The sequence below is a fragment of the Phallusia mammillata genome, chromosome 2 (genome assembly GCF_965637545.1).
Source record: "Phallusia mammillata chromosome 2, kaPhaMamm4.hap1.1, whole genome shotgun sequence".
Lineage (NCBI taxonomy): Eukaryota > Metazoa > Chordata > Ascidiacea > Phlebobranchia > Ascidiidae > Phallusia > Phallusia mammillata.
The window spans coordinates 32627062-32652099 of record NC_137253.1 but is presented as its reverse complement, the minus strand read 5'-3'; the positions used below and the strand labels follow the sequence as shown (position 1 = coordinate 32652099).

The following is a 25038-nucleotide window of genomic DNA, read 5'->3' as shown; positions in this document are numbered from 1 at the left end:
GCAACATTTTTACGATTATAAACCATTTGTTTTCACAGACGATCAAAAAAAGTACATTTTACTAACATCCAACTGTATTTAAGCATTTTTAACAAAAATTTGTATTTAAGCATGCAACAAATTTATGACATTTAAGTCTGATATTTAAAACAGTCTCAAACTCAACAAACAGACCAAATAACTGCGAACAATAACAACAGCGTTTAGCATTTTTTTTCGGACGCGTAGAGGTTGTCACACGAAAACAATTTTCAGCCTTAGTAAATTTGTAACATGTTTTTACACTTCGAGCATAAAAACGTTGCAAATCGCACTTGCTGAGTTTACAAGCTTCTGCGAAGAGCGGGTTTCGGAAAAATCTTGTGGTGGGTTTGTAAGCGGTGAACTGAACAGCCAGGACTCTCCCATACTGATGTGTTTTGCATAGCGTCCGGTCTCTCCTAACTTGCTACGCAGCACAACTAACGTTTTAACGACGCCAACTCATGTCCATGCAAAGCGTTCAAACTCGTCCCTACCTCTGTATAATGTTCAGCAGTTGAAGAAGTTGGTCAGACATTTTTGTGGTGATGTTTTTCAGCGTTAGGAGTTACCGGTTACATATTTTTTTGAGCCTATGGAAAGTTTTCAGCACAAGATTTGGTCCGTTTCAAATTTGGAGATTCGCTTTAAATAACTTCATAAATTTTGCGTTGAAGTTCTGAAACTTGAAACGTGACGGCGACAATCATCGCGTAATTCAGAAAATAATCGTGAAAGCAATTGAATTTATTCAGCATATGAGTTTTACATCTGTGATGAGTTTGGTTCAGGTTTGACAAGAATTGGCAGGTTTTAGTGAGCCAGTGGTGGTAGTGGCTACATCCGTGCAGTTTGATCTGTCCGTATTGTTGAGACACGAAAGCAGTTACATTTTTTTTATGTCTCATCACCTTTTGGGTTTGATATTTGTTTGTGAACTTAACTTATCCAGAAAACATTCGTTTGTAACAGTTACACAAGAAAACACAAATAGCAACGAATGAAACTCCAAACGAATTAAATTGGGGTTGACAGTTGGTTCGAAATCGGAATAAATACCGCGTCTGTTCATAAACTCGCCGCTCTAGAATCGGTTTCAGCAGCAAAATAAGAGCGTCGGTGCAAGTTTTTGGTGATTAAACCTAACCGGCAATCTATAAACATTACACCGTGCCCTTATAATGCAAAACTTGTGCCTCTCACTGTCAGGCAGCATGTAAGTTCCTCATCAATGCTTTCCAAGCACGAGGCGCCGGGAGTGGGAGTGAGAGGAGCAAAGAGGAGCTCTTGCATTATGACGTTGGATACGCTCCAACGAGCATTCGTCGTGACGCGTCGAGCCCTTGCCGCGATTGTGTAGGTCAAACCGTTTCGAGGATTCAGAAGCATGTGTGTGGAGTGGTCGTGGATTGGTAACTGGGTGCGCAGTGTGTGTGCGCGGTTTTTATATGTCAGCTCTGCTGTCCCTCTCTGTCTGCAGCCGAGTTCAATGAATTGCTGGAAAGCCTGCGATTTCATTTCGTTCACCTTGGTATGGTAGCAGTTAAATTGTCATTGAACTGTTTGAATTCATGTCAAGTGTTAGACCACGGGTTGCGTAGTTTAGTATCAACACAGTTATAATATTATGTAACTTGTAGATTGAAAAAGGTATTGATAAACTTGCTGAAAGCGGTGTATGTTTTAAGCAATGTCCAGCGATCTGCAGTTAGAGGTTACATTTGACCAGTTGTACGTGGGATTGCTGGTTCAAAAATGTTTTGCTTTGCGGTCTCGTAAAAGGCACTTAACGACAGCAGCTTAAACCAATTGCAGTAAATGTTATATTGTCGTGCGTTGGCCCGTGACTGGCTTCTTGTGTGTTTGGCGTTCTACTACAAACAAAAGCCTTTGCAACGTCACAATTGACATAGTGACGAGAATGTTTAATTTTGGGCGATACCAGTAAAAAGTTTAAGAGGAAAAGCTTAAAACTTGTTTCCCAGTTCACCTGGCCTGCTGTTGTTTCATCATAAACGCTTGTGTTTGAAGCAGTCACGGCTTTTACATGTAGTTTTTTGTTGTTGAACACGATTTATTACAATTTGTACCTTGGACTGCAGACTATTTGAATTCCTTTTTAAGTGCTTGAAGTGCACTTACGATTTTTTAAGGGTTGGTGACACGCTGAAAAAGTTTAAAAGCCGAGTAAAAAAGTACAAAAGCGTTTTTAATCGGGCGTTTGCCAGCAGTTTAGTTCTCAATATAAAGTGACCTTTATACGGAGTTCTTAAAATGGCAAACGTTTTATTCACTACATTCAGTAATAGGTGGGGCTTTTTACGGAACTAAACGTCTAAGAGAAGAATTATACGGAACCCAACCCAGCACGTCTATTTTCGTTTCCGACGCGTTTTTGAGGCGGTGAATTTTCACCAAGGTGGAGTCGAGTCGTACAGTGCCAGTCGGGCTCGATGCCTTTTCTCCAATTACGCTGCGACTGAAATCGTCGCAGTTGTAACGTCGAGGCCAGTCAGCAGCCACGCCGCGCTTTTAGGGGAATTCTGCTTCTGTGGGAAAGTTTGAGAATAAAACGGTGAAGCACCAGGGACTATTTGCTTGATTCTGACATCACAAACACCTTATTGAAGGCTATTAAATGCGTATTTTTTTTGAAAATTTATTTTAGTTGTGAGATTTAGCTGAGATAGCATCAGAAATCTAGACAATTAGCTTAACTGAAAATGGCGCCAAAATTCGTACCTTAGTTAATAATATTGTATTTGTTCAAACAAATATATGTTAAATTTTACCTTGAGAAAGAAATAAAGAGCAGCGTATGATTTAAGGAGTGCTTGAACACGACAGCATTTTTATAGAGTGCGTCGTCTGGCCGTTCGTCCGTTACGAACGGTGTCGAGTGAAACTATACTGTACGCTGGTTTCAATGTTCTGACATGGTATGCCGTTTTGTATTTTTAACAATTTGATTTGAAAGGACCAGTGGTGGGATTCATTTTTTTTGTCGGCCGGTTCTATCAAAAAGGTCGTATTTTTCACCCGGTTCTGTTACAAAAAGTCCATTGGCATTAACCAGTAATGCTAACCGGATCGCTGATCTCATAAAATCTCGTGAGACGGTTCTGTAGAACCGGTGCGAACCGGCTGAATCCCACTACCGGAAAGGACATGAAAAAGGGAGTACCATTTCTTGTGTTTTTGTTGCTTTCAATATATTTCTGAAAGTGTACGTGATTTTGTAGCAAACAGTTTGTTGTTGAACTCCAAATTCTTTCTGAGCCACGTATGCAACGGTTCTGGTTACTCTGGGGAGCGAAGTTATTCCCAACAACACACTGGAGAATAGCCAATGTTTCTGATTGTGTGTGTTGAGAATCGCCTTGTTGCTATGGACGACCGACCCACCTACACCGCGACGCCTCAGCTGTGCTATTTATATTCCCATCAAAATGTGCTTGAGGTCAAGATAGGTTTACGACTGAATCAGAATTAACAACTAACGATTCTAAAACCGTCTTAAAACAACTGCGTTTGTTGCGTCACAATAAAGGTATTTGTCGTCGTCACAGCGCTCATGACAAAAGTTTCATAAAATCCCCACCGTCAGAAGTCGAGTTTTTCACAACGATTCAAACACCTTAAAATGTGAAGTGACGTTTATCTACAACGTCATCCCGCATTCCGGTTTCATTGTCAGTTGTAGAATTAGGTTAGAACGTGCGCGTCGGCATGAGCTTTGTATCGTTGTTGCGTAACAATGGGTGATGTTTTCTTTGGAATGTCCCTATTGTGTGTATTTGAAGGGAGTAACATCATCAGGTAGTTTATTCATATAAGACTGAACATTTCCACCGAAGGTTCCATACAAAAGGAGTTTTGTTTTGTTGTCTTTTCTTGTGACGAGGATTTTATGACGATTTTTGTGACACTTTTTTTAGCTAGTGATTGTTAATGCTACTGTTTTGATTGAAGCTCACCGCGATCAGGTTTTGTCAATACCATTCTTTGGAAGCTGATTTTGATTTTGAAACACATGTATAAAGATTTGTGTCGTTGACTTTGACGTTTACAAATTTACCAAAAGCTTGCATAGTTCATAGGTCTTTTGCCAAAGATTACTAGTTACTGTATTCCTTATTCTTTTGTTAGTATTGAAAAGCACTTATGTTAGTAAACTCACCGCTCTAAAATCGGTGCAGCAAAATGAGAGCATTGGTGCAAGTTTTTGGTGATTAAACTTTGATTGATCTATAAACATTATACCCTGACCTCATAATGACCAGTTTATGTATTTCTTATGTTAGCATTGAAAAGGGCTTTTTGGTGTTAGTTAAAACCTCTAAATCAACCAATAAAACTCAGAATTCAGAGTCTTATGTAAATTAGTATAGTCTGTCAGTACAATTGTCTTTTCATGGTTTTCATGACCTCTCTTATTTAGTAGATTTCATTTCCATTGCAGCGACCCTGTAGGCAATGATTGTACATTTGTAATAAGTAAACCTTCCTCTTTTTTATGCGCGCGCAACCACTGCGCAGTGACGTCACACAACAATGGCCAAATCTCCCCCATCCCTCAACCAATCAGAGGCCTTCCTCAAGTCAATCCAACTCTATTATTACGAACAGTTAATGCGTTCGAAATTACCGCAACATCCCAATGCACATTGTGACGAAACACAGGCCCGACTGCAGTGGGCAGTGAGACGTGACGAGGACGGAGACACGTAAGTTATGTGTAGTTTAGAAAAAGTTGTAAAAAGTTTTAACTTTTCCTTAACAGTTCAGACTGAATCCTGCAATATACATTTAACACAAGTTGAAATAGTTAACGATCTGATTTGGTTGCTTTGGTTTGTCAGCATTTTGTTAATAAACTAAGTTTGTTCGTCCATGTTGTATATCTTGTATTACATATTTGCCCAGCGTTTTCTACATTTTTTGCACGTTAAATGCCACATGTGGTGATTTATATATTTTATCATCTTAAATAAGTTACCTTCATGTTACGTTAGGTAGGAAAAAACTCTCTAAGGTAATGATATTATTTAAACAGACCAAACGGAATAGAAAGAACATAATTCAAGTTTAGAGCAGGATCTTATTAGCTTCCTTTAAAAATTCCAATATTTTATTTACTATCCGCCATCCAGTGTAACTAAAAAATACCTTTGCAAGATTCCATCCCGATTTCAATCCTAAACTATTTTTATCACGGCATTGTGGAGTAAGTTGCATTCATGGCGGCTTGTAACAATGCTTCCATTGTTGTGTCACACAGACCTTTGCACATTGCGGTTGCCAAGGGCGACGAGGTGTTAACGCGGGAGTTGATCACGTGTTTATCAAAAGGCAACGTCTCTATCGATATGAGGAACAATCTTATGCAGGTCGGTGAAAATCTATCATGTTTTTTAAGTGATAATCGAATGATCGTTTTAAGCAAACTTTTAGCTCCAGTAAATATTGAAATCAAGTTTTAAGCGTTTTTTGACAAGCGTTTAGACAGCAAAATCATTATGTAAGCTATTGCTGCCAGGCATAATATCAAGTTTATAGAGCTGTTCTGGCAAATGTATTTTTATTCCGACGTTTCGACGTCCTATACAGGTCGTCTTCATCAGGGTTGATGAAACGTCGGAATAAAAATACATTTGCCAGAATAGCTCTATAAACAAAATCATTGTACGCCAGGTTCTAAATGAGTGTGCCGTGATCACTGGTCTGCATACACGCTTCAGGGCTGATCCCAGTAAAGAATTTGTATTCTTCTCAACTAAGACAGAAAAATGTTCATCTAAAATCCCTCTTATGATTTAAATCGGGAAAAACAACCCATGCAAGCACTGATTTTTTTGGTATTTGTTATAATCAAGCTGTTTTCAAGCTTAGACAGTTACACAACAAACCGGTCGTTACCTCAACAAGATTAAACGTCACAATCGTATCTGGTATTATTGCGTCACAGACAATCCGCTATTAATGCGCGCCACCTTAATTTCTGTCGATCCCGCCCAAAAACCATTCTATGAAACTTTTCGTCCCCTTGTGACGTAACATAAGACTATATTACGTCATACTCGGTGGGTTCACTTTGTGTAAACCACAGAGGTGTTCATTTTTGCATATGAAGCTGAATTTTATTACTGAAAGACTATTTTTATTGGTCTTTTGTCGAAATCGATTTTTTAAACGTTTCGGTCTTGTAGGGAAATATTGATGTGTGAAATATATGGAAATCCTGTAGTTTCGTTTTCATATCCGTTTTCGAATAGGTCATCGCGGTGCGTTTGTCATGGAATATAGTTTCGAGCACATTGAGCACTGCAATGTGTTGTAAATTCCAATCGTGTCAAAATCAACGCAGATTTAAGTTTAGTTCATGACACCCATGTACCGGGTTGTTCGATGCCAACATTCGAAATTACAACCTCCACATCCAAACACTTCGCCCTCGGGCAGTGAATTTCTTGCGCTTCTGATGCATTGCGGTTTCAGAACTTGACTCGAAGTTGCGTTTTTGTATTGTCTGCAACTTAACAAGCCGATGTTTTAATACTAGTAGACTCTGTAATGTCGCTTTTCCTATGAGACCCAGTTGGTAAAATATTACCATGTGGTTTGTTGGGTTCTTATTTCTCTAAACATTGTCTATTTGCCACAGACCTTGTGTTATATTGTTTGAAACAGATGCATTAAACCTTTTCGTTTTAAATTTTTTAAGCCAACCCAGATTTTATACCTCGCAAAATTTGTCATTTGCTTAAAACCTTAGAAATAGAAAATGCCAGAAGTGGCCACCAACGGAATTTATTGTGGACCATATACTATAATATTGGAGTTGCAGTTAGTTAACCCACATCTTTTAACTTTGTTAATTCTTATTTCCCAGACTCCCTTTCACATTGCCGTCATTACCGACAATCCGACACTAGCGGCGCTGTTAATGGATGCCTCCCCGACATGTATTGACGTCACTGATCGCTATGGCAACAACGGCGTTCATCTGGCCGTTCAAAACAGCGGTAGGGAGACGGAATACGCCATCTTGCGGAATGTAGTGGCCTCCGCGAAACTTTCAACCCTCGAGAAGAAGAATTTGGATGGTGAGATTGTAAATTGCCTGCTTTTGTGTTGGTTAAAACGTTTTTTATTGTTAGTTAAGGCGTTTAATAATAAGCACCTAGCAAAGAGTTGGGTGAGGCTGTGTGATAAATTCGCAAGCAGAAAGTTTGTTGTAAAAATAAAATTCATGAGCTGCAGACAGTGCACACTGTTTCGACCTATAAGGTCCTATCAGTGCAGCTGGTGACGAGAGATTGTCCATATTGGCTAGTGTAGCCATCCAATGGCATTCCAGTTTGTTGGGAGTAACAAGGTAAAAACCCATGCCTTACCTATTCTGTGCGATGCCACAACTGGGCATAAACCACAGAGAAAACTGGCTCATTGGCTGAATGCTTTTACATTAAAACTTAACTTTTGCCAATCTACGTAGTGCAGTCGGGACAGCAATTTAGCGTAAGTGTTTAAAAGCAATTAAGATTCTTACCACAGATTTTTTGTTAAATATTTGAAACAAATTCTTTAATTATTTTCGCTTTAAAAGTTTTAAGCCAACCCACTTTTAATACCTCGTAAAACTTGTCATTTGCTTGGCCAATCAACAGACAGCCTTCGGGACAGCCACGTAGCTTACATGTTTAGAGGCATTTAACGATGTTATGTGCTAGAAGCTGGATGAGACAGTTAGCTGTTGAGTTTTAACACACGTGCTCCGTTTATGAACTTACAATGGTCTTATTCATTTCATGTTTTCCGACGCATGACAAGATTGGTGCCGGGGTCGAAAGTTCACTGTATTTTAGCGAGTATGATTCATCCGATACTCGGGTCAAGTTCGCGCCAAGCTGTGACAGTCAATTATAACTTGACCTTCACCGCAAGAAGTGGGCATGATATGGGCGCGACACAAATGCATTGAATTGTGCAGAACCAAATTTTCTGGTTTTGTCTGTTTGTGAAATCTTGGACCGAATTCGTTGGCGTCATTTGCGGCTTTGCTTGATATATTGCTTGCCCACTAGGTGTCGTATTAGAACAGCATTTGTGGCTAAGTTGGTCAGATCAGTTTAGTAAGTCCAATCCTGTTTATAAATTGGGTGATTCTGCTCTTTATAGTTTGCTCACAAATAGGTTTTGTTTTCCGTCAGACCCGACATTGAAATTTTTAGGATTTTGCTCCAAAACTTCTCAAATTGTTTTACGAACCATTTTCGAACAACAACGTCTATTACGATCGGTTTCGACGCTTAGTCTCGTAGCAGCCCTAGCCCCAGGGCGTCAGATTTTTTGGCACAAACCGGAAGTTCACGGTCGTAGAACGCCACAAGCTGTAGAAAATGCGCCCGCGGGCTTTTTACAACTTTCGAGGTTTCTCAAAGTCACCTGCTGTGTGGTCACGTGATTAAACAACATCAAAATGCGACTGCGACGAGACTACTGATCGTGATTTAAATAGTTACTGAAAACAATGAATTGTCTTTTAAGCAATTCATTGTCTTTTTGCGGAATTTTCATATTTGCGTTTTCCTACGCAATTGACTTTCACTTTCAGCTTGGTGTGATTGTCAAGGCTTTGTCAGCGAACAATTGCCGCTGGCAAAAGTCATTGTTCGCTCACATAAAGAGGTTGGCTAAAACTCATGATGTCGGTGAATTTGGTTAAACCCAAAAAAGGAAGGCGCCATAGGCAGGAAGTAATAGGGCTTGATACGCGTGGTGCTCGGGAGAACTGAAAACAGGAAAATAATGAAACATTCAGGCCAAGGCCAGAAAAGTTAGCAGCAAACTTGTGCCATGCGGTGCTGGGGCCACGGCAAGGTGGTCTGGATGTTTGTGCTGAAACTTGTTCCGAGACCGGTAATGGACATGTTCACTATGAAAGAAGTATTGGTGGTAGAACGGGTTGTAAGATGTTTCGGAAGCTATCTTTTTTAAACATTACGGACACGTTGGAATATATGTACCCACATGAAAAACTGAATTACACAAATTATGAGATATAAAGTTGATTAAAAAAATGAACCAAACATATGTTAAAATTTTGTGATGGTTTGTTGTTACTTGAACCGACAAGGTTGAAAACAAATCTGCGACAGTTGCTTGACGTACCACAGGATCGTAGATGTAGCTTGAAATAGTGAGTTTTGTATGTAAAGGTTTCACAGATTAAATGGCACAACAAGATTTGGTATTTTCCAAGCGCGTTTTCGAAACTCAATTGTGTGTTAAAAAATTCAGTAAAGAATTCGAAGGTCGAACATTTCTCGGTGATTTCAGGCCTAAACGAAAAAGTGAATAATTCGAATACGCCCTGGGCTTGTTGCTCTAGATATCGTAGCATTCTTGACAGCAGATGTTGTGCGCTGGCTTGCCTCGGGCCATTACAACCTTCGAACATCAGGCAGCTTGTAAAGCGCTCTATAAGCCAGATGATGTCAGCAAGTTCAGCTGCAGGCAAATTACTCCCTAACCTCAATATGATTTCGTGTGTTGTGAATTTGCAAGCCTTTTAAACTGTATGAATTTGGAAACGGCTTCGGGCAGATTACGCCTATACACCGTGAAGTTATGTTCATTGGCTGTTGATAAGGGATTTAGCATATGTGCTGTGATTCGTATTAAAACCACTGTAGGCGTTTTCACAAAAATCACGACATAGCTGTTCCTTATTGTGATATCACAATGTCGTAGAGCATAATCGAAAGTGCCTCACGCGAAAAGGTACGCAAATATAAGATACGAAACTTTACTTGTAGAGCTTCAGTTAAATTGGGTATTTTATATTTCTGCTTGGACAACAGTTCGTAGAAGGGCAAAGCAGGTTTCGTTCACTGTAGCTCGTGTCATGAAACAGTTATCAGTTAGACTTTCATATTGGCATAAGGAAAGAACAAAGTTTCGTGCTGCCAGTGACTAACTATTTGAGCTCACTACATCGCCCATATACAGAGTAGGGAATTTCTGAGTCGTGCAAGAGGCAACAACAGGATGGTCACGAGCCGAGTTTTAGCCAAGCCAAAAAAGGATGCTTCCTTTAAAGTTTAAATTACTTCAGAAAGATTTTTAAGCAATTGTTTTTTACTAAGGGTGTGCCGACTTCCCGTTCAGGTAGTTACTGAGATAAATGAGGAACTGTTTGGTTAAAGGTTGACCAGGGTAACTTGCTAACAATGTGTATTAAAATTATTGCCACACTACACTATGACTTAGTATAGGCCTGGGGCAGTTTTATGCTCTGTTAAAAGTCAACAATGAAATCTAAGCCTTCGTTTGCAAAGTTGTGAGTAGGCAAACTTTGTGTCGAGGTGTCTATCGAACAAGAGTTAATGTGTATTGCGTATTCTCTACACAAACGGGTAATGAGCTTGCTCAGTCTGTAAACGACCTCTGTTTAAGTTCGATTAAACTACACATAAGTTTAACACATGTTACAGCGTTGAGCCCCAGGCGATAAACTAAATCGGTTGTGGAACACGAGCGCACAAACAAGGCCGCTATGAACGGATGCGAACTAACCGCAAGTTTCGAACCTAGACAAATTTCCTTCTTACTAGTATCCTGGATGATGTAAGGTGGCGGTTCAAAATCGTGCTAGCAGCTTCCGCATAACCTTCCTGCTTTCTGACCAGTCGTTTGAGGCTGCTGTTGACCTTTGTAGAATTTGTGAGTTTGCTAATTGTATATTTTAGTTTTTACTAAATAGTTGAGTTGTGTTGTTAATATCAATGCATTATAGTGCAAACATTTGGCTTATTTGTGTCCAAACTGGCCAGTAGCTATGAGTTTTTTTAACTTATATACCTGTCCAAGATTTACTATACTTGTATATTTTATGTTATTTATTTAAAAACATAACTGTCAGAGAGCTTGTACAAATCGTGGTACAGACGTTTTAGCAAAATGTTTTCTATGTAAACAAGTTAACTGGCAGTTATGTCTTTGATGAAATTAGTTTTAAGTCCGTGTATGCATTGTTCCTAAGTTGTGCTGTTGGTAGTATCAAAACATCAGCATTGCATAAATTAAACGTTAAAGCTGGAATTCTGTTTGTTTACATGCAAACCGTTGGCGGATTTTCGTTCAAACTTTTCCATAGATTGGTGAAACACCAAAATACCTCAAGGAGGAAGTGATTGGAACAGTTGCACTTTCGCACTGCTACTGGCAACTGGTGCTGCTGTGTTGTGTGTCCTACACGAACCACGCGTTATGATGTCATAATGGCATTTCGCGATACGGTCGTGATGTGCGTTGCTCATTTTAAGCGGGAAGCAAACATCAGAAGAACTTTCACTCAAAATTTTACCCCGGCTGCCTGAAAACGTGAAGCTTCTCTGCTCGTTTTTCGCATTTTTTGCCACAGTAACCACACGACGTCGAAGTTTTCCACAGTAGAGCTGCTGTTTTGGGTTTTAGGGGATTTATAAGGTTGAAAACTGAGTTGCGTTTAGACTGCTGGATTAGTTTGAGTTTGTGGCTTTAAAAAGGTCCAGACAAGTTACATGTATTCAGTCAGATAAGTTTTTACTGTTTACTTGAAAGAAATAGTTCAAATATTGACACTTGCAGATAGATGCAGCAACAAGTTTGGACATCTTCATGCTATGCTAAACCTCCCTTGTTTTTAGCCACAAGCAAATTTTGTTTAAAACCGTTGAAAAATGTTGGCGGGTTTTGCTAACGAAAAAACTTTGTAATGGAATATTTATTTGCAAAATTCGTCATTTCAAGGCCTTCAAAACTGCTGTTTATTTCTGCAGTGAGCAACTTTTGTCCTTTTTTGTCATTGGTGAATTATTACGTACACAAGCGGGTATTGTCGATTAATTGTGTGGTTGTGTGCGTATGCGGTTGAGTGTCCAAATGATTAATCGTTTTTTTTGTCCCTGCAAGTCGTGATCCGAAATCATCACGAATATTTTCACACCAACTGGTTCAACTGACCCATCTTCGGCAAATCTGACCGCACGAATTTGTTTTTAGTCATATCGTTACGGTTCATTGACTGGCGAACGAGTTTATCGTTCCGCTTGAGCTGCAGTGTGCACTAAAGAGTGAAACACTCGATGTCTGGTCTCGCAACCGAAAGCGGAAGTGCCTTGCAAGGTCGAGCACAGGCTCGCGCCGCTGTTCGAGACATTAAAATTCCAAATATGAGCCCAATACGCGATTGATTGACCCAATAGCTTGTTTAGGAGCCCGAGTGTTTTTCATTTTGCTTCAGTTTTGTTGAGCAATGTGCATTTTATTTCTCAGGAAATTCTTGCAGACCAACTACTTGGGAAATCAGTTTTCAGTTATTTATGTCAACTACTCCTTCTACCAGCCTGTTCAATATCAGTCAATAACAGTTTTCAGGCAAAGGTTTGTTTTTCTGCTTGGACTGTTACGAAACAATAAAGGCCCCGCCCGGTTAACGCCGGTTCATTCCTGACTGACGAACCAATCAATCAGTTTCTCGTCTCCCGGGTATTTCCTTTTTCGTTTGTTGGTCTTTTGTGGCGAACAAGTAGGAATTGTGAATCAAAAGCATAAACGGTTGCACTGTTTGTTGACGACCGAATTATTAATTGGTTTCGTTGATGACGTATTATGCAAACTTTGAATCAGTCGTGGAACCTGTTCTAGATCCGGATTGTTTCAGCTGTAGTGATTTGGATTAGGGGAAAAGGCAACGGTTTGTTGTGTGAAAATTCACAGAATATTTATCTAATAGAAAAGTGCAGAATCCGTTTACAATATATTCGATGCTTTGACAATGGCTAGTTGTGACGTAACGATGGCAGAAGTTCCTCAATTAAGCAAGCCAGCATGTGACGTCACAATCACTTGCACTTTACATGACTTGTGTTTCCACTGTCGGTTCGACTTTTCTCTCATCATGTTTCCTGATGTTGCGGTTGGGTGAGTTTGTGGCATATGTGCAGTGGCTAAAGCGAAGTCTTTCACAGTTTTGCAGCGATTGTAATATTAGTTAGTCTAGTATTCGTGTTGGTAAACTGGGATTCGTTAGTCTGGCATTCGTGGTGGTAAACTGGTATTCGCTGTGGTAAACTTGTATTCGTGGTGGTAAACTGGTATTCGTTAGTGTGGTATTTGTGGTGGTAAACTTTGGTATTCGTGGTGGTAAATTGGTATTCGTGGTGGTAAACTGGTATTCGTGGTGGTAAACCAGTATTCGTGGTGGTAAACTGGTATTCGTTAGTCTGGTATTCGTGTTGATAAACTGCTATCTGGTAGTTGTCAATCAGATATTTGCAGGTTCCTTATCAGAAAATAGTTGTTGTTGTTTTTCGTGCCAAAGAGTGCCGGGTGATTTGCGGAAAGCGTTTCTTTTTTCCCATGGTAAAACCTGAATCGAAACGCGGCGTTTGTGAAAGCATCCGGTCATCAAATAATTCTATTGAATAAATGCAAATGACAGCGACACGAAGGACCAGGGTTTGGCTCCTATTCTTGGCCATATTTGCATATTAGTCGGTAGTTAGTTGGAGGTTGTGCAGACCGCCATGGTCTCTGGTGGTTGTTTTGTCTTACTCAAGTTGTAGAGTAACAAAGCGACAAATTTTGCATATAAAATATAAATGCGCTGTTTTACGTTGAAAAGTTTACATAGCATTCAGTTTATCGTTTGTTGCAATTGCATCACAATGTTTTATAGTAGGCTGGATTGGTTTGTTGTAGAATTTGGAGCTGTAAACATATTTTATAAGTTCGTGCTATCACATGTGGTAATATGGGATTAATTTTGCTTGTTTGTAATGAAACGCCGATCAGGAAAATATGTACTTCTTAAAAATTGACCTCGTTGCTGCCTCTGGGTTACATGATGTCTGTGCCGTTTCGCAAGGCTTCAAGTGGAAAGTTTCTTATGTTTTTTCCACCACAGGATCTACTACATCCGGGACTCTACCTCTTAAACCCGCCTAGCCCACTCGCCCACGTAACTTTGCGATGTTTCGTTGCGTGGTGGCTGGATTGGGTTTTAGTGACATAACAATGCTGTTATGATGGAACTGTAATTGTTTGTTCAACGTATGTAGATTAATATGGGTCTGATTTAGACTGGAAGCTGGGTTGTTTTGATGCAACATAGCGTAACTACGAGTCACCCGAGACTTCAAGCGTATAATAAGGAAACTTTGTAGTTGTGGACCAATTGCTTTGGTTAAATGTATGCATCTTAACATACGATGTTTGAGACTTTTTCAGGCTTACGGGCTGCAGCAGTTTCTACATCAATCAGTAGGACAACATTTTTTTACCTTATAACGAACACGGAAATACCCGCGAGTGTGTGAACTGCTGTAAGGGACACCTTGAAAGCGGAACTACCTGCTGTGTTGCGTTTTTGTGCCACAGTCATCAATACCTGATGCTTAGTTGGAGGGTCTTTCCGGGTCCAGAATAGAACGGTTGTGTGAAAAAGGTTGCTAGATAGATTATATCTGAAAGGAAGTGATCTGGTCACAGCAGAAACAGGATAATCAGCGAACAGTTTCTCAGCAGACGTACAGTGTTGGTCAGCTGGGTTGAATGTTGAAAATGGTTTCAGTTTATGCGTGTTTTTCCACAAGGGCTAGAACAGGACAGGTTAATAGCCTACTTACAGTTGTAACAGGAAATAATTGGAAGGTTACTGAAAACAGAAACTTTGCAATAAGGGACGTTTTTAATACTCCCAGTACTTTAAAATACAAATTGTAGCAGTATATCATATTAAATTTTACCGTTTTGTTGTTTTTAAAGGGCTTTCTTTATTTAATTGTTACGTAACAACTTACCTGTTTCCTCACAATTAAAGGATTCGCTCCAATGCATCTTGCTGCGCAGCTCAACAATTCGCGTGCTGTGACGCTTTTACGACAGGGCGGAGCTGACGTCAACATTCTGGTAAGTTTCACGCTTCAGTGCGTCTGTTGCTGTAGGTAACTTGTATGCAAATGGTGTTGCAAAAAATGGCAGTGCCTGGTACCGGGCTGTTTGACATTTAAACGCGCTATTAGTTTTCAGTTTCTATTTATGGGTCCCCTTTTATGAAGGGGACACATATTGTTTTTGTCCGTATTTTTTTTTTCTTTTTTCTGTCTAACGCTGGTTTGTTAAACGCGTTTGGTCAAGAAAGAGTGCTCCAAATTTATTAAAATTTGGACAGATGTTACATATTAATCCAAATTTGATCCTCCTAAAGTTTGACCCCGGATGACCCAGCGGTTCACCCACAGGCCCCCAAAACGTAATTTTTTTTAAAACGGCTGTACTGACTAAAGTACATCATCTAGGAGTTATGTGCTTTGTTGGTTGGTGCAATGTCAGGTTTTCTAAAGAATTTTCTAACTTTTAACAGGATTTACCCATTTTTACCCCTTAAACCCCGAAATATTCGTTTCTGTCAAACGCTGGTTTGTCAAACGCGTTTGGTCAAGAAAGAATGCTTTAAATTTATTCAAACTTACACAGATGTTAGCTATCGTTTTAAACCTGATACTCTTAAAGTTTGACCCCGAATGACCCAGCGGTTCACCCACAAGCCCCCAAAACGTAAAATTTTTAAAACGGCTGTACTGACTAAAGTACATGATGTAAGAGTTTCATGCTTTGTTGGTTGGTGCAATGTAAAGTATTCTAAATAATTTTCTAATTTTTTATTGGATTTACCCATTTTTACTCCTTTAACCCCGAAATAATCGTCACCCCTTAAATCCCGAAATAATCTTTTTTGGTTTTAGGCCAGAAATACAAGCCCTAATGTGCTGAAATTTGAAACATTTGTTTGCAGTGGTTTACTCGTTTAGTATTCAAAAATTTGCCTTAATCGGCCAAATAATGACTTTCACAGCCCATAGTTCGTGTACACTGTCAGTCAGACAGAAGTCCCAAGGGAGTCATTCACTGGTTAACGATTAAAACGGTTTTGTGCAGAGCGGGAGGGATCTGCTTGACGTCCGGACAGACGTTTTAAGAGACAGTCTTTTCGGTGATTAGAAATCAGCTGTTGTTGTTTTTCCTTAAGAATCTAAAAATCACCGCAACATTTGTTTGCTGTAAATCAGCACAGACATGCGTGTGGGGACCCATTAGTTTTTGTTTACAAAAACAATCATATGTGTAGATCAAATGATGTGTGTAGTAAATTGGTAAATATCGTATAGAATATATAAAATGGAAGTATATCAAAAAGCCACCCTTCTAGTTTTAATGACACTTACAAATTTTATAAACCTGTGTTTTTTTATTTACACAATTAACTGTATTTGCGGCAAAATTTACCGCAAGGGCCGCGGTTAAACCATGATAAAAGAGCAATATTATTTGCAGCAAATAACGAACAGTGTAAAATCGTTAATGTACAGCGTTTATTAAATACTAGCCTTGATGGTTATACCTTATCAGTCTACATTTTCCGTTTAAAATGCAAATACAAACTTGAGTGACAAACAGAAATGCGTTAAAATACATTGGCAACTTGTAAGAACTGAAGAAAACTCACGCACATGCAACTACACTAGAAGAACCGGTGTGTTGTAACAACACGCCAATTTTGAAGCCGTATACAACACACGACACACCACGCCGTGTTGTCAGGTGGTGTGTTGTTTGGAGGTGTGTTGTTCAACGACACGCCCGCCGTGTTGCTTCAAGCTGCAGTTTTGCGACACACCTGGTGTGTTGTTTGAACACACTCATACAACACGCGTGTTGCGTGTTGTTTAGAGCTATAAAGCATGACACACCAAATACCGTTTTGTATTTTATTGTAAACAGTACCGTATACCAACGAAATAGCGCATTTATCGAAGAAACAGAACATAACGTTTAACAGAACAAACGAAACAAAGTTATGGCATGAATGTAACGGTGGGGGAAAAACACAGGTAAAAAATACACACAAAAACAAAAGTTCAACTGCATGTCAGATGCTATATAATTGTAATGTACTCAACAAGGCATATGTCATATGCATAGTCATGGCATGTTCAATATCACTACAGTAAAAATAACAAGTATTACAATGAAAAATTGAAACCTAAAGAAAACCTGTTCATTTCATTTTTATTGACAACAACACTTGGATAACCAGGCGATGTTGCAAACTGGTCCTGTAAAGTAAATAACCAGTTATTAAATAAGGTTTTACTGCCAGTTAATGTGATTGTAATAGTTAAGGTTACATGAAATAAAAGTTTGTTGGAGTTACTAATGGATCTAATGAAAATACCTGTGTTTCAAAGATGACAACATTTCTTTTTTTTGTAGCAATTTCCTTTCACAAACAAGCAGCGGCATATGATTGTGCAAAGGTTCCCCTATGGCACTTTTGAGAACATCTGTTACGTTTACCATCTGCAAAACAGTAAACACCATATATATTTAAAATATGCTGGACAAAGAGGCCGATTACTTAAAAGGCAATTAAACTCACACACCAAATGTCCCTTCAAGATTTCTGGTAGCAAGTGATATTGAGTGTCTCTTAATGTTGATTGTCTAAAAACAAGTAATGTATATAAAGCAATGTATAATGTATAAGTAATGTATCCACCAACAAGAACACTAGGATAATATGCCATTGCATAATGAAAAAAACATGTATTTTCTTAAATGTAACTACCTCATACATGTTTACTTGTTTGCAACTCAGCCATAAAGATTTGGTTTAATGCCTACCACATGCTGCCTTTGTAACAGAATTAATTCCATCAAAGCATTCCCTTGGTTGTTCAATAATCCATGTTATGCACAGTAAGGCCAGATGCATCATTAGGTTTTGTACAGGACTCTGCAACAAATTATACACTTGAAATACGTAATCATTAAGCAGAAAGTTCTGGTATAAAGGAATTGATATTGTGGAAAGTTAAATTCTTTACCACTTTCAAGCACTTACCAACAGAACTGTAATAATTTGGCAAAAAAATGCAAATAGAGGTCACTTGAATGCATGTTTTGTATGTGTTCTACTTGATAGAGATACCAAGTTGTTAAGAAAACCACTTCACTCAGTCATTTGGTAACAGGCTAGCCTAATACAAAAAAACAACAAGCCATTACAACATGCACAAACATATGTTTTATATGTGCACAAATTACAAATGTATGTAAAATTGTAAATAGACCAACCTTTTATTAGATTTGAAACACCATCCTGTTCACATTGTCTAAAAGTCTTGAATACATTAAAACTTGTCAATTAACTCCTATTAGCCTTGATATTGAGTCTCTTAACAATTTACTTACTTTAGGTCAATTAAGTAAAAAAAGAACCTTGCAGCCGTTTCGTGCGTTCCCGCCGTTACGGTTGAGTGATTTCAAAGTCAAAAGGAAAGAAGGAAAGCAACAAAACAACACGGCGGCGTGTTGTTCTGTGTTTCTGGACTTGAAACGGATCACCTTGACCTTGAATCGACACACCTGGCGTGTTGTTCGTCCCGTGCGGCGTGTCGTTTAGCGAATACACATCGATTATCGCGGTAACAACACACCTGCCGTGTTCTTAAAACACACCGTTAGTGTGGTTGAAACACACCGGCGTGTTGAAACAACACACTGTTTTTTCTAGTGTAGTTTGCAAATACAAATGCAATTTTATAATCACGTTAAGTAAATCAGTATGTTGGTGTAAAATCGGCTTGCCTGATAGTTAAGGGAAAATGAAATATTTAAGACGCGAGTACCTGATTAAAATCGTCTCAGTTTAGGTTTGAATCGCGTAACTTTCTTTCGCGTCGAAAAGCAAACCGCGCTATTGTGTTTGGTAACGTGCACGCGATATCGTTTACATTGATCACGTGTTGAGAACAAAACAAACAAGGGAGAGCGAGATCGCTGTTTCGGTTTCGGTCGATTCCGTCAAACGGTTTCGGTTCCGTCTTAATTCTAGAAGGGAGTAGAACAAATCACTCCATTAAGTTTGCGAAACTCAACTATAAATAACTTTGCCGAAGTTTCAGTGATATTTTATGACCGCCAGTAAAGATCTTGTAGTTTAATTTGCGTTGTGCCTAATCCTTAAACGCTTGGAACTTATTATCTTAAAAATCAAGGAAAAATGATTTCAAGTTTTGGTCAACTTTAGTCTATTACCATAAGGTTTATTTAAAAGTAAGAGTTTTGGCAAATATATCTTCAAGTACACATCGCAAGTACTTTTAAAAATGTAGGTTTTCCTGCAAGTTGTTTGCATGTTTGGTGCCTAACTGTATTCTCAGACTGTACGAGTTGCCACTATTGTAAATCACTAATGTGTTTTGTAACACTGAAATGTATTTGTAGGACAACAAAGGAGGTGTTTCCCCTATTGTCCTGGCAACCAGAGCGTCGCGTCGTGAAGCAGCACAAGCCTTGCTAGAGGTGAGTGTCAAGTTCCACTAGTGGCGCCCGTGTTACCTCTTCAAGCGGCTTTGTGGTACAGTATAGGGTATTTTCAAAAGCAAGATGTCCGTTGAACCTAAACTAAATAATCAAGGAACACCAGTGCCCGAAATCAAATTTAGTTTGCGCATTAACGTTACCACAATTTGTTCCAATTTCAACCGACAAAATGACAAATGAAGTTAAAGAGGAAGAACGCTTATATTTAAAACCCTAACACTTGAAAAAAGTAAAGGTTTCTATACAAGATAAACTCAACATTACTTTATTGTTCATAGCTGGGGGCAAACCCCAACCTGAGAACGACTTACGGCGAAACAGCGTCTCAAGTGGCGAGTGCAAGAAGCGATCGCGCGATCAGCGAACTTCTCGCGTTCTACGATACCCCCTATGACGTCACAAGGCCATCTACGTCGTCACAACACAGCAACAACGATTTCGAAAAGTCGCGGCCGAATAAACCTGCTCATCCTACGTCACAACCGCGAGGGGTAAGTTTGTGAAGTAACATTTCGTGTTGTGACGTAACAAGGCTTCATCTCGCGTTTGTATTTCAGACATTTCCGAGCATGAAACCCGACGTTCATGTTTCCGCGTTTAGTCCCCCCGTCGACGTTATGTCATCGCAGCGTCAGCGTATCCATGACAACACACAAGCATCGGTAAAAGTCGAACGCAATTCTCCAAATAAAAATCCACCTTTTCCTGAAAGTTCCGCACGTTGTGAAAATAAAAACGATCACAGACAAGATGCGGTTCGGACTCAACGAGACGACATACGTCATTACTACCCAAATTTTTCCGTACCTCTCCTTCCGCCGTTCATCGCGCAACCAACCGCCATCGTGCCTTTCCCCACGACTTCCGTTGTGACACAACAAAGGGTCGATTCGAACAAACGCAAAACCCCGAACAATGACGAACCGCTTGATTTAAGCACAAAGCGACGAAAACCGGCGCTTGAAAAATCGTCGAGTCATCCTGCAAACTTGTCGAGTCATCCTGCAAACTTGAACTCGACTCACCCCAGACCGCCACCCAAGCGTAGCGAGCCTGCTGAACCACGTGACACTGTGCCGAGCAATCACCGCTTGCCGCCTCCGTATCCACAGCAACGGTCGGTGATTGTGTCGAGCTACGCTTCCAGGCAACGGCGTTACCGTAGCGACGACGATTACCGTGGCAACCAGAGAAGCGAGGCGAGTTTGTCCGACGTCGAGAAGCAAGCTCTGGAGAGGAGGAGGAGCGCTCCGGAGGATCTTAAAAGAGTGAGTGGGAGTGACGTTGTCATAGTTACATAAAGTAGATGGAGAGAGTGAGATAAAAACCTATGGTTTGGTTTTGAACGTTGTGGTTTTTGAAATTATATATAAAACTTAATCACATTGCGGTTAATAACGCTCACATTAGAGAAAATGTAATGTTTATGAAAATTATTCATAAAACTGCGATATGTTGAACGGAAATCCACTTGGCTTACTGTTTCATTTTTTGCCAAATACATATAAATGTGTTTCATGACACACACACAACCTGACAATCATCTTCTTTCACAGACCCAGGCTTACTCGGGCCGACGCCAAATGGATCTTCGTTCGTACACTGGGTGTCTCCCTCCCCACTATCTTCATCTCTTGGAATCATCGGGAAATCTTCCTTCCCGGACCAACCACGTGCTTCGCAATGTCGCCGATATATTCGGGGGTTCCCGGCCCGCTATGGCGTCATCAGATGGCCGGGTGACGTCAGCTGAACCTTCAGTGGCAACAAGCGTCATAGTGATGTCATCAAGAGACGAGAGTGCTCCGGGACGCCACCTGGCTGAAAAAGGTTGCAGGTTGTTACTTGTTATTTCTACGAATAAATTGCATGAGCCAAGGTTGCCTTTAGTTTAACTTTTTTGTAATCTAACAAGTAGTACCAACAAAGTACAAAGTAGTGCTTATACACGGACTTTGTTGTGTTCAAAGGGCTTTGTGTATTTAATTGTTACGTAACAACTTACCTGTTTCCTCACAATTAAAGGATGCGAACCAAAGATGCCTGAAATAAGTAAAAACCAACAAAGTACGAAGTAGTGCTTACACACGCACTCAAATGTTTGACGTAAATTTTAAGTCCATCTTTGTATTTTCGAAGGCAGAAGCCAACCCAGTACAAATGACGTAATCATCAATGACGTAACAGTCACGGAAACAAGTTTGCACACGTCACCAACACGATCTCCTACGACGTCACGGTCTGGAGAGCCTTCAAGGTCGTCAAAGACAACCAACAAGGTCACTGACTGCGATTTTGTCACGATGCAGACGTCACAAAGTGGGGAGAACAATCGGTTTGGTGACGCAACAATCAACCCAACTTCTTCAAAGTATCCTTGCCTCGGAGTGCGTCAGTGCGTTGCTATAAGCAACAAGCACACGTGTCCTGGATGCACCAATCACAGCAAGCCGGATAATTCCACTTCGAGCTTTGACTTAAACGTTCTGAGAACTTTCAACAAGTGAGTTTCATTGAAATAAACAATGAATCGAAACTGAATATAACCGGTGTTACGTCACAAATGTATTTGTTATCAACAGATACGTCACAGCATCTTCTACCTCTGCAACCAAACTCGTTTTCTGTTCGGAAATTTTGCGGAAAAAAGTTCCCGCACCCCGGGGAAAGATCTCCTCAAACGCAACAAAGCCTCCAGTGTCGTCACAATCAAATCCTCCTTCAGAGAACAACGAGATTGTTTCGTCACAATTACCCGCAGTCACCTCACAGTCACCTGGCGAACAACCTCAATCACAACAGAATCACCTGATTGTAAAATCCTTCAGCAAATCCTCATTTTCCGATTCCGACTGCATCGACGTCGCGTCCAACGATTCCGGAACTGACGTCACAGAGCCGATTGATCCAAAACCACGCGAGTTTCCGAGAACGAGTCGAAAAAATTCGCTCGACGCAAAACTCGACCAACTCCGTAAGAGGGCGCTCGACAGCCACCAGAGCCACTACAAACGCGCATGCGCAGAGGAAACAACTGTGACGTCACAAAAGACCAGTGACGTATGTGATGACGTGTGTTCCGATCAAGAGGACATAAACCCGATTGAAGACTCGGATTGCGAGGACGATGAAATTTTGGACGAAACTTCGACCGAAGTTAACCACCCTGCACTGCCACCTAACGACGTGTTTCGACAACCCGTTCCTGTGCACAATATACGCGAGATGGCACCCAAAAGCAAAGAGCCGATTCGCGTCAACGGTCACAGACATCCGCCTTCGAATTTCGTCATCCGGAACCGCGTGACGCCTGATCACCGTAGGGTGGCGCCAAAGGGAATGGTGACACTGCAGCACAGCGCAACTTTGCAGGAGAGACTCTGGTGGGATTACTTGTATTACCAACAACGCAGTAAGGTGAGATCCAGTTTGTTTGTCATTATGTGTCCCCTATTTTTTCTTTTTTTTCTGTCTAACGCTGGTTTTTGCCACGCGTTTGGTCAAGAAAGAGTGCTTCAAACTTATTCAAATTTACACACATGCCAGTTAGTTATCCAAAAGTGGTTCTCCTAAAGTTTGACCCCAGATGACCCAGCAGTTCACCCACAGGCCCCCAAAACGTGATTCTTGTTTTTAAAACAGATTTATTTACTAAAGTGCATAAACCAAGACATAATTTGCTGGTTGGTGCGTTGTAAAGTATTTTATTCAGAAGTAGTATGTAGAAAAATACGGTGTAATTAGTTTTGAGTTTCAAACTTTTATTTTTGTTCCAGATTCCACCTTCATTGTTGTTCTATTATGACGTACAACGCCAACTGTTGGCTCAGAAGCAAGGAAAAATACAAATTTTCCCGCCAAAAAACAAAAAGATTTCCACTATTGACCCGGAAGCGTGTCCAGATGACCTTGAACTTTGTGACCTTGAGATTAGTGATGACGAGGAAGGTCAGACGCATTTTCCCAACGGATTGAAGAAACGTCGGCTGGTGTATTGATTCTGAAACGTTCCATTGTTCGATGATAAAGTGTTATGTTAAAAACATTCTTGTAGGTATCATTTCATCTGTTACGTCATAGTTGTTGTAAATTTTCAGTGTTAACTATCTCTTGTTTATTTCCTTCCCCTGTTTCACGAGCATTGCATAATTTGTGTGATAGAAAAAGCAACACTTGTGGGTTTCAAACAGAGAAAATTATGTTTGTTTCATTTGCAAAAAAATAAATACTTTAACAACTGAAACTGATCAAACAGAATAAGATAAACCACTTTAATGTGTTCAATAAACAACAAAACCTGGTTTGGTGACAAAAAAATAGACAACACACCTGCGGCAATGGTTGTAGTATTTTATCTTTTCACTTTCGCCTGTGTTTATTTTTCTGATTACAATTCTCGCCTTGTATATTGACATGAACTTTGCAGTTTTATTTCGCGTGCCTGAATGATTGCTCCCCCAAACACCATAAGTTTCTTGTATGCACTGCAAGCTTTACTTCGCACCGTGTTTTTTTTCTTTGTGTTAAATCGCCGGTGTCAAACCGTGACCTTTCACCTACTTACCGCCCTGCGCATTGAATATTGCCGACGATCTTATAGTGGGAAAACTTTTTCGGTGCCATATTCTACTGCTGACAATATGTTTTATTACGTCACAATGTACTAAAAACCACAATTGAATAGGCTACATTTTTTTGCATTTCAGATCGCGTTTTGCTTCACATATTCCGTTTTAAAATAGTAAAAATGCTTTCAAATCACAACACAAGACTACGCCATAGAACAACTAAAATCATAAAAATAACCAGTATTTCGTAACTAATAATTAATCAGATCATTTTACTGCGTTCATTGTATTTAAAATCAGTTTTAAGCATCAACATCATCAACCCTGTGCTCTTGCGCCTTGCGTGGTCACAACTTTTGTACTGACCACCACAAAACTTTAAATGCCATAAAATTTCAAACTGTTGCCGCCCAGATTTTCAGCCCACATACGTTGCATTCACATACACCATATACCGGCTTACGAGGTGATCTTCAAAGACAGAACCAGCCTACAAATCCACTCCATCGAAGCAACAATTATATTCGCGGTGTTCCAATTACATTTTCCATTTATCCATGTGGCTTGTATTCGTTATTTTCCGCGAATATTTATGAAACGCTCGTTTGTTTTGTTTTATGTGTTACATTTTTTTATCGCCATAAAACAGTTTACGAACCCCTCGCGTGCTCTGTAGCGCCCCATGCGTATTTTGCAACGAGCTCTTTGGCGCTTCCAGCGGCCAACATACGCCTCAAGTTTGTTCGTAACCTCGTGTTAATGGCAGCGTTACTTTATTATCGCGCTTTGCCGTTCTGCGCACTGTATTATCGAAACTTGATGTTCGCCGCTCTTTCTCTCGCTTTCTCCACCGACCTGGATACTTTGCTCTCCCCTCATAGTATCCATGGAAACCACGACCAAACCCGCACTATGCAATAAATCACGTGGAGTTGCATTGGATTGTTACGTAACATTGGATTATTACGTAAGGTTAGACAGGTAATATCACATTTAGAAAAACAAGTTTCTA

At 40.0% G+C, this 25038-nt stretch overlaps 1 protein-coding gene and 1 long non-coding RNA gene across 4 annotated transcripts; one reads left to right on the top strand and one right to left on the bottom strand.

The window, feature by feature from the left end:
• Positions 1–4452: 4452 nt before the first annotated feature.
• Positions 4453–24963, top strand: LOC145212684 (uncharacterized). Of its 2 annotated transcripts, none has more exons than XM_080080905.1 (11): positions 4453–4748; positions 5303–5411; positions 6914–7127; positions 14891–14979; positions 19360–19437; positions 19737–19949; positions 20016–20726; positions 21015–21288; positions 21598–21961; positions 22041–22875; positions 23235–24963. In XM_080080905.1, exons 1-11 carry the CDS (start codon positions 4576–4578, stop codon positions 23454–23456), a joined length of 3282 nt encoding a protein of 1093 aa, XP_079937031.1. In that variant the 5' UTR covers positions 4453–4575; the 3' UTR covers positions 23457–24963. The 2 variants fall into 2 exon arrangements, with proteins under 2 accessions (XP_079937031.1, XP_079937030.1); XM_080080904.1 differs by having other exon boundaries at positions 21015–21295; positions 21602–21961.
• Positions 16825–18641, bottom strand: LOC145212685 (uncharacterized). 2 transcript variants are annotated; one of them, XR_013856769.1, is made up of 6 exons: positions 18208–18641; positions 17975–18110; positions 17755–17866; positions 17514–17574; positions 17306–17430; positions 16825–17186 (listed from the first exon to the last, which is right to left on the bottom strand). It is a non-coding gene; the product is annotated as an uncharacterized LOC145212685 (long non-coding RNA). The 2 variants fall into 2 exon arrangements; XR_013856770.1 differs by having other exon boundaries at positions 17510–17574; positions 18208–18636.
• Positions 24964–25038: the final 75 nt, after the last annotated feature.

Excerpts from the sequence above, each read along its gene's own strand:
- LOC145212684 (XM_080080904.1), top strand. The coding sequence starts at position 4,576 with ATGGCCAAATCTCCCCCATCCCTCAACCAATCAGAGGCCTTCCTCAAG. Across the intron at positions 7,128-14,890 it reads CGAGAAGAAGAATTTGGATG|GATTCGCTCCAATGCATCTT; the intron begins GTGAGATTGTAA and ends TCACAATTAAAG. Across the intron at positions 19,950-20,015 it reads CTACGTCACAACCGCGAGGG|ACATTTCCGAGCATGAAACC; the intron begins GTAAGTTTGTGA and ends TTTGTATTTCAG.